We start from the raw sequence: 17704 nt of genomic DNA, 5'->3' as shown, positions 1-17704 counted from the left end.
AGAAGTACCAAACACGAGAATCTGTTCCTCAAAATCCAACTATGACATTAAGAGGAAACACAAGGAAAGCTTGCAACCCCACTCATATGCTCTCTACACAAAAATCACATCTCAATACAAATACACCCCACCACTCCATAAAACAGATGCACCCATGGTGACGGGGAAACCACCGAGCCCAAGGGATACAGAAAACATCCCAATTCCCCACACACGACCAGAGAAACACCACAGTGCAACAAACACACACACTTCTCCTTTCCTACAATCCTCCAACACATTACCAGATTCATAGTAAATTTTTTTGATAAGTAATGCAGTTATAGATGTTAAGAAATTTCAGCAGCAGATTTCAGTATTATCTGAGATTTTTCGAATTTGTATGAATTTAAGTATGATAAGTATTTTATTCTAAACAAGTATCATATAATGATACTTGTTTAGAATAAAAATCTATATTAACAGCAGCCCATACAGCTCAGTGGAAGTCTCGCGTGCATCTTCTGCACTAAGCCACCTGAAGACAGACTTAAGTTCAAGCAGGGGGCGAATTCTCCATGCTTGCTATGCAAGCTCATTACTTGAGAAAGAAGTAATATTTATTTGTTAATAAATGCATGCATTTATAAGCATTCCACTTAGGCTTTTATTTTTGTAGATAGAAGACGTCTTAAGCTTTGCCGCAATAATTGAGCTTTGCCTTGTGTATCGAAGGCCAAAGCTTGTTCGTCTAGTCAAAGCTACCTTGGCTTGCTAGGTTGTGGGAGCTTCCAGGTCCTCGCTGCAGCACTGTGATTTCATGCATGTGCATAGCCATTTCTACTCCCTTCACGTTGTCTTAAACACAGGCCATATGCAGTCAAAGTAGCTCTAGCCAGCGAGCCTCAGCCAGCTTTTACAAGTGTGCGTGCTGCTCAGGAAAATTAAGTTACAACCAAGATGATGTTATTGACCAGTTCATAAAGAACCATAGAGTAGAATTTGTATTCAAGTAGCTAAATTGAAAAAGATAGGATATCATTTGTAAAATAAATGTTGTATTTGTATGATTAAATGTACATAAATTTCTAAATATATAGTTTTAAATGGTTAGTAATTCATTATTCTGCTAATCAGACTTCAATCACACCTCTCACTCCCTGAATGATAACAAGCACAAGCGTGAATTTTAAGACCAGCATTCGCCCCTGAGTTCAAGTCTAGTCACCGACTGGAGGAACTTTTTCTGAACTGTTCTTCAACCAGTTCTCAAGTTAGTTGATCTCTGGCACAGCCAAGAGAGTTTTTCTCCTGCAAAATTCATTTTTTAATGCTGTGAACTAAATAAAATCGACTGTAGAACCAACATTATTTCAGACAGTAACACATCCTGTTAGGGTTAGGAACAAAGAGATGACAGCACTTGTTTGCCCATTTCTTCTTTGGTTGCTGCTTAAAAGTAAGATAGACATGGGCCAGCTATTTATTGGCTACTGGTGGAGATTGAACTGCTCACTAAGTCTCCGAAAGATAGATAGGATTTAAAAGCATTCACCTACTTCCTATAAGGGAATAAAAGGCGTTAGCTGATTTATTTTTTCATTTTTTCTACATTAACAGTTTGGAATAATGTTTACTCCTCATATTGTAGAGATTCTGCTGTTGGAACATGTAATGTTACATTACTGTCAAGAACAGCCCTGAGATTTAAAACACTACCCAATGACAAAGAAAGGCACAAAATTTGAAAGTGACGTCAGTAATTACCAAAAAGTACCACTGGCGGTGTAACATTCACGAAAATTTTGTGATCTTCTTCTTCTTCTGCAGCTTCTCCCACTTAAGTGGGGTTACTGTTTGTAATGAGTCTCCTCCACACCTTCCTGTCTTGGGCTGTCACCACATCCAAGTTCTTCATCTTCAAGTCCTCTTCTACCAGCTCCCTCCATCTCTTCTTTGGCCGCCCACGCTTCCGCCTTCCTTGCACATCCATCTGCATGACCCGTCTTCCCACATATTCATCCTCCCTCCTCATCACATGACCAAACCATCTCAACCTTACCTCCTGTATTTTTGCTCCTAAGTTCGTAACTTTCACTGTTCCCCTGACATAGTCATTTTTCAGACGATCCTTTCTGGTCACACTGCACATCCACCTAAGCATTCTCATCTCTGCTACTTCCATCCTGCTGATGTTATTTTTCCTCAGGGCTACAGTTTCTATAGCATATGTCATAGCTGGCCTCACTACTGTCCTATAAAATTTGCCTTTCAGATTGATCGGCACCCTCTTATCGCATAACACTCCAGCCATCTCCCTCCAGTTCCTCCAACCCGCTTGTATCCTGCATCCCACTTCCTTCTCAGCTCCTCCATCTTCTTCCACTGTTGAACCTAAGTATCTAAAGTCGCTCACTTTCCTGATGACATTTCCTTCCAGCTCCAGATCTGTCTCCTGGCCGCCGCCGACTGCGCAACACATATACTCTGTCTTACTTCTGCTCAGTCTCATACCTCTCTCTTCCAGTACTTTTCTCCATCTTTCCAGTTTAGTTCCAGCTTCTTCTCTTGAATCTACACACAACAAGATGTCATCTGCATACAACATTGTCCAAGGCGCATCTTCTCTCACCTCCTCTGTTACCACCTCCATCACAATATTAAACAGAAACGGACTTAATGCTGACCCTTGATGCAAGCCAACTGTTACTTGAAAACTTTCTGTCTGTCCCAAACAGGTCCGAACACTTGTCTTCACATTTCTGTACATTTCCCGCACCAACCTGACATATTTCTCCAGCACCTTCTTCTCCCTCAGACACCTCCAGACTTCTTGCCTTGGCACTCTATCGTATGCTTTCTCCTGATCAATAAATACCAGATGTAGCTCCCTTTGTTTCTCTCGATATTTTTCCATCATCTGCCGTAACCCAAAGATAGCATCTGTTGTTGATCTACCAGGCATGAATCCAAATTGTTCCAAATAAGCATCTTATTTGGAACAATATTACATGTTTGTAATAAGCATCTTATTACAAACTTATTACAAATAAGTTTGTAATAAGCATCCAAATTGTGATGCTTATTACAAAAGCAGTTTGAAATACCAAAAGTTATTTGATTATGCTTGGCTGATTTCTTCTATAAAATGATAGACTAGACTGTTTTTGTTGCGAAATTTTTAACAAATATTTAAGTCATTTTGGAGTTTCATCAAAAATGGTTATAAAAATCGGAGAAAATCTTTCTATTACTTTTTAATGTCATAAAATTCTCATTCACAGAAATGGTTGCACTAATTGAGTCTGTTCACCAAAAAATTGTGAGAATAAGTAAGACATGGTTAGATGAGGATGACATCCTGACAGGAATAGAAATGGAAGGGTATGATGTGTTTTGTGAGGATAGAAGGGATAAAAAAGGGAGGGAGAGTGCTATTGATGATAGAGAAAGAGTTATGTCCATACAAAGTAGAGATGCAAGTAGGAAATTGTGCCAGTGGTTTTTGAGCGAGTATGGTGTGAAATAGAGGTGAATGTAATAAAATACTTGATTGGATGTTGTTATAGACCGGTAATGTGGATGGTAGTGATAATGAAATGTATGATAAAATTAGTCAAGCAAATAAGAAAAGGGTGATCATTATGGGCGATTTTAATTATGGCAATATAGACTGGAATGATGAGATAGCAACTGGAAGTAAAGAAAATTAGTTTGTTGAGTTTTTGAGGGATAACTACCTCAGACAGTATGTAACAGAGAGCAGCAGTAAGAGAGAGAGATGACCAAATCCAAGGATCTTGGATTTGGTCATCTCATCAGAGGATGTAATTATAAATGAGATGCCAAATCACCCACTAATTGGTGAAAGTGATCATGATGATTACCTTGGTGGTTGCTAGCAGTGTGAGGGCCTCTATGAGAAAAGGGTGTGGAACTACAAGGGGGGGGGATGATTATGAAGAGCTCAGGAGACAGCTTGCAGGTGTAGCATGGAATGAGAAGTTAGCTGGAAAAGAGATCAATGCAGCTTGAGGATTTTCTAGAACTATCTAGTAGATGCAATGTCTAAATGTATTCCAAGGGTGAGAAGGTTAAATAGGATAGGCATGAAGTGGATGAATAAAGAAATTAAGCATGTGATACAGAAGAAAAGGGCATTATGGAGGCAGCATAAGAGAAGTGGAAATAACCAATTCCATGAGGATTACAAAGACCAGGCAAGGCAGGTGACTTGGTTGGTGAGGGGCAGCTAAAGAGAGGTATGAACAGCAGTTAGCTAATGAAGCCAAAAGAATCCTAAGGAGTTCTTTCAATATGAGTGAACTCCAGCAAAAAAAAGAACAATTATGGGAGGATGATATTGATTGGAGAAATGGTATAAAGACCCAGAGGTGTAGCTAGGGGAGGGAGGAAGTGGCAGTCCGCCCGGAAGGCACTTGAATCTTTTTGAACTTTTGCAGTTAATTCTAAAATGCAGTCTCGAGAACTCAGTTCCAAATATTGTAATACTACTGTGAATTTTCCTCACAATTGCTGTAAGTGTTGCTGGTTGTGAGAGGAGTTTTCTAAATAAAATTGACTAAGAATTACTACATTACTATGTCACTATGAAATAGACTTCGTCAATATCATTGACAATTTTGCTAACAGAAAGCATGAAAATTAACATTTTAGAATGTTGAAATTAAAGTTTTACTTTAAACATAAACATGGTGTTTTAATTTATTTCCCTATATGTCGCTTTCACTTTTTGTAGTATTTTTGGCATGTATTAAGAGGGATGGCAAAAGCTCTAGCTACACCACCTTATATAGAAGGTATAAAGAAAATGGTATAAAGTATCTCTGCCACACCTTCTGTTGCAGAAGGTGTGGCAGAGATACTTAATGAGCAGTTCATAAAGGTCTTTCAATCTTGTGAATGTGACTTCATGGAGAGATTGAGAGCAGTTGATGATGGGGAGGAGAGACTGACTGTAAGTGAGCAAGAGATGTATGTGGATTTTTGCAAACTAGATGTTAATAAGGCTGTGGGACTTGATAATATATCCCCACATATACTGAAGGAATGTGCCAGGGAGTTGACACCTGCCTTGACATATTTTTTTAATATGTGTCTTGCACTGGGTCAAGTTCCTAAGGAGTGGAAGGAGGGCAAGATTGTGCCACTTCATAAAGGAGGTGATCGAACTCAAGCATCAAACTATAGGCCTATCTGTATGTCAGGTGTTATGGTTAAGTTGTTGGAGAAGCTTGTGAGAACTAGGATCCAGAGTTGGGTTGACAACAATGGTATTATCTTTGATGGACAGCATGGATTTGCTAAAGGGAGGTCATGTTTTAGTAATCTACTTATTACAATAAAGTGACTGCTTCCTTGGACAGAGGAGAAGGACACACAGTAATATACTTAGATTTTGCAAAGGCTTTCGATAGATTACCTCATGATAAGTTGATAGCCAAACTAGAGTGGATGGGGGTTGGATATTAGATTAGTGCATTGGATTGGAGATTGGCTATCTGATATCAACAAGTTGTGTATGGATGTGCGATATCCAGGAAAAGGAAAGTCACTAGTGGAGTGCCTCAGGGGTCTGTTTTAAGGCCATTACTGTTTAACCTGTATATTAATGATATTGGTGAAGATTTGGATGGAGATATTCAGTTGTTTGCAGATGATGAAAAGTTGGGACAAACCATGAAGAGTAGAGAAGATGATGTGGCCTTACATGAAGACTTGAATAAATTGAGTGATTGGGCACAGGAATGGGGATACGAGTTCAATGTTATAAAATGTAAGGATTTAAAATTTGGGAAACAAAGATGGGATGCAGAATTTATGCTTGGTGAGGATATATTGCCAGAGGTAGAGAAAATAAGAGATTGGGGGGGGGGTGCTAGTTTATAAGGATCTGAAATTTAGGGGACACAGCCAAAATTGTGAAGTCAACACAAAGGCTTCTGGGAATGATGCGGATGACACTGACTTGTAGAAGTAGGGAGATTCTTGTTCCATTGTATAAGGCTTCGATTAGCCACACGTGGACTATTGTGTCCAGATTTGGGCACCTGGTTTTCAGAAGGACGAAGAGATGTTAGAAATGGTCCAGAGGTGACTGACTAAGGTGGTTTCTAACCTTTGGAATGTCGAGTGTGATGAAAGATTGAAAAGATGAAATTTGCAGAGTCTAGTGGACAGGAGGAAGAGGGGAGATATGATAGAGACCTACAACTTATTAAGGGGTTGTTATAGGATCAACGCTGGAGAGGTTCTAAAGAAAATAGTGGGAGATCAGGGGAGAACTAGAGGTTATCCCTAGAAACTGTATAAAGAGGGTGTGAGTAGGGGAGTGAGAAGCAGGGTTTTTTCATGCAGAGTTGTGAATGATTGGAATGCCTTGCCTGAGAATGTGGTATCTGCAGAGAATTTGAGTGTGTTTAAAGCACGGTATGATGAGCTGTGTGTATGATAAAAGGACCTCCCAGATGAGTCTTTGACTCCATGGGTCTTGGGTAATAATAATAATAATAATAAATTTAAAAAAATCCATTAACATCTTTTATTCCCCTTAGGAAGTAGACAAGGCTGTTTTAGCTCTGTCTAACTTTTGGAGACTGAGAGGAAGTCAGTCTCCACCATTATCCAATCAGAGATTGCTAGCCCAATACTATCACCAATTTTAAATAGTATTCAGCAAAAAGGTTTAAGCAGACAAGTGCTGCTATCTCCTGATTCCTACCCTGAACTTAATATATTATTGCCTGAGATAGTGTGTGTTTTCTACAATCCATTTTCTTGAATTTCATATCCCGCTAGTGGGTTATGGACAAAAGCATTTGGTACCATAAGTCATTTGCATGTCTTCAGAGCTGAAGAGATGGGATTTGGCCCATAATTTAAGAACCAGCTATATACTTCTATGATAAAGTGGAAAGCAAAGTACTCATGCACAAGAAACTAGCTATCCACATAATTTAAAATGAAACTGTGAGGCAAGGGGACCCTTTCTTTATGGTCTTTTTTATTCTTGTACTAGAACAAGTAATCAGAGTGATCGACTCAGATGAAGAAATCAAAGGAAGAAACATTCACAGAGAGAGAGAGAAAGACAGAGAACCAAGCAAAAATAGTGGCATATGCAAACGATATTAGTCTGTCCCTAGAGATAGAAAGGTCGATAGATGAAATGATTAAATTGCTAGCATCCCTTACAAGAAACTCTGCTTTGAATGTAAATCTGAATAAAAAGAATCCCCAAATAACTGAAGGCTCAAGAATAGAGAGAAACTTACTGGTGCTAGTAAATGAACTCAGTGGTGCAGAAATGCATGAAGAGTGGATAAGAACTCCTTCGATTTGTTCCTTGGAAGAACTTGTGTGTGATAATAAGCACTAAATAAGTCTTATCATCTAATTCCCATTTTGTTGTTGGGGAATTAGACAACGGCACTTATCACATCTTTCTATTTGAATTTGCCTGCCATTCAGAGAGATATCTCCATGTTTAGTGTTTAGATTCCTATTTAGAGGATTCTCACCACTGAAAATTATGTTGATGGTGCTATTTGAATTCTTGTAATGTTGAGTAAGACTTTGTTCCAGTAGCTGACTTTTCACTGTTTATCCTGATTTCTTTATGAAAACAGTGAGAGTCTTGTTTAGCTGTGTGATACTGCAGCTGGCATATCATTTCATCTTATTGCACACCATCATTGCCTTTTGGTTAAAGCTAGCACACAATACTAGAATATGGTTGTCTGGAATGTGACTTATCATATGAAGATGAAAAAGATATAGAAATTAAAATATCAAATTTTGTTAATATAAACAACATAATAAATAATATATTTAAGCCATCCTCAGTACAAAAACACACCAGAACCAGACTATATAACGTTCAGTCTAAATCAACTTTTACAGAAGTGGAATATGGATCATAAAAAAGAAGAATGAAAAATGGATTCAAACAGCAGAATTGAAATTTCTTAGAAAAACAGTTGGATATACCAAGTGGGACAATAAAACAAATGAAGAAATTTTACAATCTCTGAATATAAAACCAATTAAATAAAAAAAAATGTTAGAATATCTAAATCAAATGGATAATAGCAGACCGTCAAAAATACTATACAGATATAAAATAAATAGAAAACAAAGAATTGGAAGAGCAAGAAAGCAATGGCATGAGATTGGAAACAGGCTACTTGGCCTAAAATCCATGATAGGAAGAAGAAATTCCAAATTGCCAGCTATTCCGCATCTGTTCAGTACCCAGGTAGATACTTACTAATGTGAGTGCATCACATAAAGGTAAAGACTGGACATTAGCTCAGTAGCCCTGGTCAGTGCTCTGCATTCCTTAAAAGACTAATGTGGAGGAATCCTCCCAGTTATCTAACTATGACCCTTAAGCGATCCTGAGCAGCAACCAGTCCCCTTATATTCTCAGGTCAAGTGCTACTAATTGCACTAATTTCTTAATTATCTGAATGCACTGGGAAATCCATTTGCTTATTGGATCACTGAGGGTATGGTTAAGGGAATGTACAAGCATTGGACTCTTGAAATTGTAGTCAGATGGCATAATAAACTCATTTAATGTGGTTAAGTAAGGGTAGTAAGGGTTTGGTTATTTGAACGTTGGAAAATTGAGAGATCAGTGTACTCTTCTTTATGTATCTATTCTTCTGCTATTTCTTCTCCATGATAACAAGTATAAAACTGCAAAGTAAAGGAGGAAAATGAAATGCAGAAGTATGTGGAGCATAAGTATGTTGTGTATGTAATATATTCATATTCATCACATGTTGGTACATTATTAATATTTTATAAATTTTTTCTCTATAAATGTTAATTTTAAAAGAATAATTAACAATATAGAAATGTGCATTTGATGTACTAAAATTTATATTTGTGTTTAAAAAAAAAACTTCTGTCGATTTAGGTACCAATATAAAATAAAATTATTTTCCTAAGATGCATGTCTATATCTGGACCACATCCAAATTGTACTATTTGTGGTGTCAAATTGGGACACCCAATTTGACACCAAGGCACTGGAAGCGATGACTTATTGCTAATCTTGTTATGTCAGTTTTGTAATAAGAGGGGCTTGCAATATTTGATTATTATCAATCGCCAATGTTCACGAGTCCTGCTTTGTATCATATTAGTATATATTAGGGTTTCCCCCCCCCCTCAGATGCTTGGGTTTAATCCCACATACAGGCAAAGGGATTAGAATATATGCAATTTATAGACAAAAAATACTATTAGTGGTGATAGTTGTTATTAGTGTGTGTGTGTGTGTGTGTGTGTGTGTGTAGATGGAGGATTAAGTGCTATAGATGATGCTAGCATGGAGTAGAGTGTGATTACTCCTTGGAGGTGTCATGTAATAATAATAATTCCTAAATAGAAACAGAAAAATATGCAGAAGTTTATTAAAAAATTTAGCTATTCAAGGATTTCCAACAAAAGTGACAAAGATTAAAATAAAAAAACTCATATTAAAATGTCAACGTAATAACAAGCTGTGAAGGAAGGAGGGGGGGAATGCATGCTGCTGTTTGTTGTTTTTGTTTTTACCATCATTGCAAAAGAAAGTTTTTAACAGTCAAAGTTTCTCCATAATCAGTCTTTCAATCTTCTACCCACTCTTTAATTAAAAAAAAAAGACTCCCCTATATTAAACAGGACAAATTTGCAACTATACAGAAATTCATCAGTTCTTTTTGTAATATATTCTATGGTCTATAGAATTTCCAAGGTCAAAATTCATGATTTTCCTATATAATCTTTTTTTCAGAGATGACATTTAAAGAGTCAAGTTTTTTAAAGAGTTAACTTTCTAAATGCCTTCAACTTTATTGACTACTGGTAAGGAATCAGTCATAAAATATTAGTTATGTTATTTAGGTATTTTTATTGGGATTTCTATGTGGGATTTAGTATCCCCTTAATTTTAGTAATGTTTTCATTGCCGAAATGAAGCTTATTAGCTCTTTATACCTAAATAACTTAATGGTTGCACCTACTTGGAAAACTCGTTCGCAGAGTATATAAGTTCTTTTCGCTATACACTTCGGTATTATTAGGTCTAGCTACTCACTGATGAAGCCTCAAAAAAGGCTGAAACCGGTCTGGGTAGTGACCTCCCTCCATAATGTAATAACAGCATACATTTCCTAGGAAATGTGTTTTTACATTATGGAAAATACCTAAGAATAGCGATCTGAACTTTACTCACCTTTGCAACGAGTTGCCCAAGATTGTACTACGTACTAGGATCACTTGCATTGGCTAACGCTAGTGTTCGCCAATACTTTATAGTTTACTATATTCGGCAAGAAACTCTCTGATTCCAATCTTTGAGTTTCTTATTCGGTTTTAAAACTATGTGGGATTTAGTATCCCCTTAATTTTAGTTAGTTATGTTGATTTTTTACAGTCCAGAAAATAATGATAATGATATAAATAAAACCATTAAATATTATTACTTTTTAAAAAAATATTTACTTTCTGAATGCACAAGTTACAACAGAACAATAATGAAAAAGATGATAGCTCCTAACCTATATTCCAGGAAAAAATATTGAAGACATAATTAACGAACTTTATTTCTGTTGGAATATATTACGAATATCTATACACATAAGATAATTTTTTTAAGATGCAGGATAATTCAGAAACATTTTACGAAGTTCTTACTTGCACTTTAGTATGCAATAAGCAAAAGTAATAGTTTATAGATTTTTACTAAGATAAAAACAGTTTTTAATCTTAAAACAAAGAGGTAAGTGATTTCTGTTATGCCTACTATTTGTTTTAGTATCTACTATCTATCAGTAACCAAGCAATTTATGTTGTGCTGGAAATCGCTGCCTTACAGAACTACATCTGTCTCTATCTATAGAGATGCTGTTCTCTTTGATGGCTATTTCTCGCTCTAAATCTCTTCTTGTTTCTAGAAGACTATGAAGAGATGACTCTGCCATCTGCAACTGATGCTGAAGGGAATCAACAGATGCAGCTAACTGGCGAGATTCAATAATCAGACTGAAAAGAACATTTCATATCATGTAATTTATGAAGACGTGTTTTGTCATTTATGTGCTGCTATTAGTAATATTATATTATCAATAGCAGCACAAATTAGAAAAATAATAATAATTACTCATGCCTTAAAATGGAATGTGACTTTCCCTAATTACAGTGAGTTATCTGAATCTGACTGCTTGGTTTAAGGGGGTGGGAAGAAGTTGTTTGGAATAAAACAATCAAATGGTGTGATGGTGAGATTTAGTGTTTCACAGTGCAAATAAAGGACATCAGAAATCACTTCTCAAACTTTCTGATATCAGAGATAATGTTGAGAAATATCACTTTTAAGCTGAAATATCTGATAAAACTTCAAAAAATGGACATCAAAATTGATTTTCAGGCTTTTCCAATGTTAGGTATAAAGATGACCCTGCTGCCAATATGTTATGAATTACTTTTTCAATATAAGTCACTCATTAAGTGAATTTTCCTTTACTGGACTCAAGGATTTTTCAGAGATTTTGAGTGTCCAATCTGAAATGCAAGAACAGTTTCTTATGGTAACTTTAAAGTTCCATTTTTCTCTCTCTCTCTCTTTCTCTCTCACACCCATGTTGTACCATCATGAAAGCTGCTCTCCAGGCATCATCCTTCTCCTCCAACTCCTGCAAAGATAATCAAAGCAAATCATCTGCCACTATATCAAGAACATCTCACTGCATGTTTCCTTTGGTCTTTAGTTAAAGAGACATCAGAAGAAGCTTGAACAGCTTGGATATCAATAATTCTGGTTATAATAGTAACTCTCCATTGTGCTCCAGAATTAACACTTATTCTATATTGTTTCTACAATCTTTCATCTACTCTACAGTATGGAAGAAAGCCTATAGTGATCTCTTTCCGTCAACAATAGCAACAAAAAAGATAAAAGTCGGTCATCAAACTATCCTCCCCATCATTCTCAACTCAGTTCTTGCAAAAATAATTTTAGATCAATTCCAGAGTAGAGATCATAAATTAAAGATGCCAAGAAATTATATTCTTGGTTTAATCCTTTATCCAAGTGCAATCATGCGCAAACATTATCCAATGTTTGCACATGAAGTATCTTCACAACTGGGCTACTTATATATAGATGCTAATGACTTCACATCAATTTCCTTATTATCCCATAACACAAGGCATACACCCATTCAGATGTGTATAATGGAATGCATTAGGGGAAGGGTCACTACTCAGATCAGTTTTGGCATTTATTGAGGTATGTTAAAGTGCAGGGATACCTCTCCAAAAACTCTGAGTGATCTACAAAGTCACTCTAAATCTCACTGAGCAATCCAAAAGGATTACTACAGAACTCATCACTCCTGACCTGAATGACTCCAGGACAAGAAATTCAGCAGTGACTCCACTCAATGACAGGCAAAAGCAAAAACATGACACCAAGAAGAGCTTCTCTACTCCACAGGAAGCAAGCAAATCCCAAAACAAACATCATCAAATGTCATCAGTGGAAGCCAGATCCTGAAGAGATACCAAGATTGAACAAATACAGAAATAATATATTATCCATATACAAGTAGTCAAAAAGTATCACACCTTATTATTAAAATACTCTGGATTAGTAGAGATAAAGGCTGAATTCTATACTATAAATTAAAGATGCAAAGAAATTATATTCTTGGATTAATCCTTTATCCAAGCATGAGCAAAAAATGTTTGCTTATGCTCTCTAATCGGTATCTCTTTTGGGTCATCTGGCTCCCACTGATGAAACCTCAATAAAGGTCAAAACTGGTCTGGATAGTGACCCTTTCCATAATGAATTGCATTATATGCATCTGAAAGATTGTGTGCTTTTCATTATGGGATATGAATGAGCCTATGTGACTCATTGGAAGCAGTTCATGCATCCATGGCATTAGGCTTCTTGCAGGATGGTGACCGCAGTTCAATGCTAGTCACCAAATAGAGGAACTTTTTCTAAGCCTTTTTTTTAGGTGTGCTGGAGAAATCACGGCCAACAAACGGCTTGAGTAATACTGGTTAGAGATCTAAAAGTGAGCTGCCATGTTTATTTACCAATGCTAGAAATATCATCTTCATTCAACCATGTTTCACCTATTCCAGTGATTTTATTCATCCCCAAAATTACTAGAATAGGTGAAACATGGTTGAATGAAGATGATATCTTAATGGGAATATGGGAATAGAAATGTAAGGGTACATTTTTTTTGAGGATAAAAAGGACAAGAAGGGAGAAGGATTGCTGCTGATGATAGCAGGGGAATTATGTCTACATAAAGTAAACATGAAAGCGGGAACAGCGTTTATGAGGCGTGTGGTGTAAGGTGAAGATTGACATATTTAGCTGGATGTTGCCAGAGGCCAGGGAATGTGGAGATGCATGTGTGATAATATTCCAGCGAACTGGCAGTAGCATTGGCATGCCTGTTTAATAAGAGTCTTACAAACAGCACAGGTTCCAAGGGAATGGAAAGAAGGAAAAATTGTTCGACTTCATACAGGTGGTGATCAAGCTTTGGCTTCAAATTATAGGTCAATCTGTATATTTGGAATTGTGGTGAAAATACTAGATAAAGAGAAAGATTGGTGAGAAGTTGGATATAGAACAGCAGTATGATCTGTGGTTATCAGCATGGGTTTGTTAAAGGGAGATCATGTTTTACTAACTTATTTATGCATGATAACAAGGTGATAAATATCTTGGACAAGGGAGATGCATATACAGTAGTATACTTAGATTTTGCCAAAGCTTTTGATAGACTGCAACATGACCAGCTGTTAAATAAATTGAAATGGATGGGATTGGATAACAGACTACCAAGTTGGATGAGTGACTGGCTGTCAGATAAGTATGAGAAAGTTGTATATAGGGATGCAGCATCCTGAAAGAAGGTCACTAGTGCCGTAGGGATCAGTTTTGGGATAATGCTTTGTTGTTCAATTTGTATATTAATGATATTGGGATGGGTTTAACTGGTGTTATGCAGCTGTTTGCAGATGATGCAAAACTGGGGAGAGCAATGTAGAGTCAAGAAGATGTTATGGCCTTACAAGAGGACTTGAATAGATTGCATGAATGGGCAAGTATTTGGAACTGTCAGTTCAATGTTGCAAAGTGTAGTTTTGAATTTTGGTAAGCAACAATAAATGCAAAGATATACACTTGGTGGGGTACTTTAAAGGAGGTAGAGGAAATGAGAGATATGGGAATGGACAAGAACCTGAAATTCAGAGATCACATTGCACAAGTTGTGAAGGCATCACACTGTATAATGGCAATGATGCAGAAGACCCTGACATGCAGAAATAAAGAGGTCATGACCATTGTATAAAGCCTTGATCAGGCCTCATATGGATTAGTGAACACAGATTTGGTCGCCGGGTTTCATGATACTGAGGATATGTTGGAAAGGGTCCAGAGAAGATTCACACAGGTGGTCAGTGGTCTTTGGAATGTGAAGTATGAGGACAGATTGAGAGAATGTAATTGCAAGGCCTCATGAATAGGAGGAAAATGGGTGGGGGAGGATATGATTTAAACATATAAACTAGTCAGGGGTTGTTATCAGGTTGACATGGAAGATTTTTCATAGCATGGAAGGGGGGGGTAGAACAAGAGGTCATCCCTGGAAACTTATAAGGAGGCTGTGAGGAGAAGGTTCTTTACATGGAGAGCAGTTGGTGAGTGCAATGCATTGCCTGAATGTGGTTTGTGAAAGTAGACACATTGAATCAATTTAAGGTATGGTTGGATGAACTTTGTGTGTGATGGTGTGTACCTCCCACGATGAGTCTCTGACTCCATAGAGGTCAGATGTTAATAATAATACTAAGGCAACTGATGTGAAGTCATTAGTTCTTTATATACAAGTAGCCCAGTCGGGAAGATACTTCATGCACAAACATTGTTTGCTTACACTTGGATAAAAGATTAAACCAAGAATACAATTTCTTGGCATCTTTAATTTAAAGATCAACTTTCATGGCCAATTCCCTTGCTTTGCTATTAAGAAGCCTAACAATTAATCAGTGACCACCAATAGGGATTCTGCTACTCTCTTGATCCACAGCAATTTTCCACATGTGCCTTTCCAGTATGTGCGATCAGGTTTGTTATAGAAGCTTACATACCAACTGTCATCTTTTATGGCAGCAACTGTATAACCAAATGCAAACAACGTCTTCTATTCTGATTTCCTCATCAATGCCAGAGTACTCCTAGTGCTCCATACTTTTACCAATACTCCAAAACCAATGCCTTAAACACTCAACTTTCTAACCATTCACTAGTGGGGTGAGCACAACCTTGTCAAATTCAATACTTGCAAAATACAATCCTCTATTTTACTCATACTCATAAAAATGATCTCACCTCATCTTTCCTTATTTTTGATAATCTCCAGACAAGATGCATTTTCTTTTCTGTGCTGAATTATACCTACAACCTTTCCTAGCACAAACACATATCATCCATATCATTCCGTATCTTTTCTGCTCAAAACACTGCTTCTCATTGGCTGCTAACTCTATACAAATGTCATCCACATAATGTTATAACCATAATCTGTTGTAATATTCTCAATTTTAGCATGTGACAACTAAATTTAAGGTTCTTATCCACTATCTCCAGATTTCTTATTTCCTCCACCTCATGCAAGATATCTCCATCAATTATATACTCTGCATCCCTTCACTTCTTCCCAAATTTTAAAATCTTACTCTTTGCAACATCAAACTGCCATCCTCACTTACCCAGTCCTCTTGTAAAGCTATAATCTGCTCTACATCTCATATTTCTTCCCAGCCATGTATTATCTGCAAACAATGTATATCCCCATTCCCACAATTGTACACGAGGCGAACCTTCCTCAATATTATTAACATACAAGTTAATTATAATAATACAAGCACTAGACCAGAAACAGATTCTTGGAAACAACTAATGACTTTCCTCTTCTGGGATATCACTTCTTCATATACAACTTACGGATACCTTTGAGACAATTAAACTCCAATCCAACTCTAACAGTTTAATTACCAAAGTATCATATGGCAATCTATCAATGGCTTTGCAAAATCTAAATATATCACTGTATATACATCTTTCTTGTCCAATGCATTTATCATCATTTGTAATAAGTAAGCAGATTACCTAATGTATAATGCTTTATACTAATGCCAGGAGTATCCGAAATAAGGTAGAAGAATTGGTGGTGCAGATAGCATCAGCCTGGCCAAAAGTTATTGGGATCACTGAGACGTGGTTGACAGAAGGGGATATAATAACAGGAATAGAAGTCGCTGGGCACAGCATTTTTTGTCAGAATAGAAGGGGAAAGCGTGGTGGGGTACTGCTTATGATAAGTGATGACCTATGTCCTCTAAGAGTGGAGGCTTTGGAAGGAAGTGAGACAAATGATTTTGAGAGCATATGGTGTGAGGTAGAGGTGGGCAAGACCGAATATTTAGTGGGGTGTTGCTACAGACCCAGGAGCACAGAGGATGGGGACCAGGAGATGTTTAGACAGTTAAGTTTGGCAAGTGCAAGAAGAATGATTGTTATGGGAGATTTTAACTACAGCAGTATAAATTGGAGAGAGGAAGATGCATGTAGCAATAGGGGAATGGAATTTCTAGAATTCTTGAGGGACAAATATCTTAGGCAGCATGTAACAGAGGGAACAAGAGGTTCAAGAGTTTTGGATTTGGTTACAGCATCAGAAAGGTTGATAATAACTGAGATGAAATCTCTCCCACCAGTTGGAGAGAGTGACTATGTGGTTTTGACCTGGAAAATGAACAGACATGAAGGAGTATCAAAGAGACAGGAACTTATGTGGAATTATAAAGCAGGTGATTATAATAGTCTTAGATGTCAACTTCGGGACGTTTCATGGAGGGAGGAAAATTGGAAGGCCAGGATATCATTAATGCGTGGGAAATTGTGAAAGAATATTTGTTAGCAGCAATGGTAAGTTGTATACCACGAGTGAACAAGAGGACACAATTTGGAGTAAAGTGGATGACAAACAATATTAAACAGGAATTGCATGCGAAAAAGAGGCTATGGAAGAGATATAAGGAGACAGGTGAAGAGAAGATGCATGAAGAATATAAGACACAGGCCAGAAGAGCAACTAATATGGTAAGGAAAGCAAAACTGGAATATGAGAGGAGATTGGCCCTAAGATCCAAAGAAAATCCTAGGGAATTTTTTAGCTATGTGGCCAGTAAGAGGAGAAATGACTGTGGAAGAATGATATTGTGGGATAAAAATCGGAATAGAGTGACTGATGCAGAGGACATAGTGGAATTGTTCAATGAACACTTTATTGAAGTATTTCATCCTAGAGGAGTCAGTTTTAATGCTAGAGGGATAGGGCTGGTTCGAGGTTTAGAGGTACAGGAGGAGAGTGTGTTTCAGATACTGAGTACTCTGGATGTCAGTAAAGCTTTGAGACTGGATGGCATTTCACCACGGGTCTTGAGAGAATGTGCTAGGGAACTGACAGTGCCTTTAACCTGGCTCTTCAATGAAAGTCTGGCTGCGGGAAAGGTGCCCAGGGAATGGAAGGAAGGTAAGATAGTGCCATTGCATAAGGGTGGTAACAGACTGAAAGTGTCTAATTATAGGCCAGTCTGTCTGTCATCA

General features: G+C 37.2%; 1 protein-coding gene across 2 annotated transcripts in view; it reads right to left on the bottom strand.

Moving 5' to 3' along the window:
• Positions 1 to 10557: 10557 nt before the first annotated feature.
• The window catches only part of LOC150099774 (tektin-4-like), a 74374-nt gene continuing 67227 nt past the window's right edge, over positions 10558 to 17704 (bottom strand). For both annotated transcript variants that reach the window (XM_090404238.1, XM_090404237.1), the window contains exon 8: positions 10558 to 11040. In XM_090404238.1, coding sequence (XP_090260364.1) covers positions 10827 to 11040 — 214 coding nt within the window. In that variant the 3' untranslated portion in view covers positions 10558 to 10826. The remainder of the gene's footprint in view (positions 11041 to 17704) is intronic.

The sequence above is a fragment of the Typopeltis vanoorti genome, chromosome 14 (genome assembly GCF_054136105.1).
Source record: "Typopeltis vanoorti isolate ZY-2024b chromosome 14, IOZ_Tvanoo_1.0, whole genome shotgun sequence".
Taxonomy (NCBI): Eukaryota; Metazoa; Arthropoda; class Arachnida; order Uropygi; family Thelyphonidae; genus Typopeltis; species Typopeltis vanoorti.
Note: the sequence above shows the minus strand (reverse complement) of the source record. Positions and strands in the feature narration are given on the sequence as shown.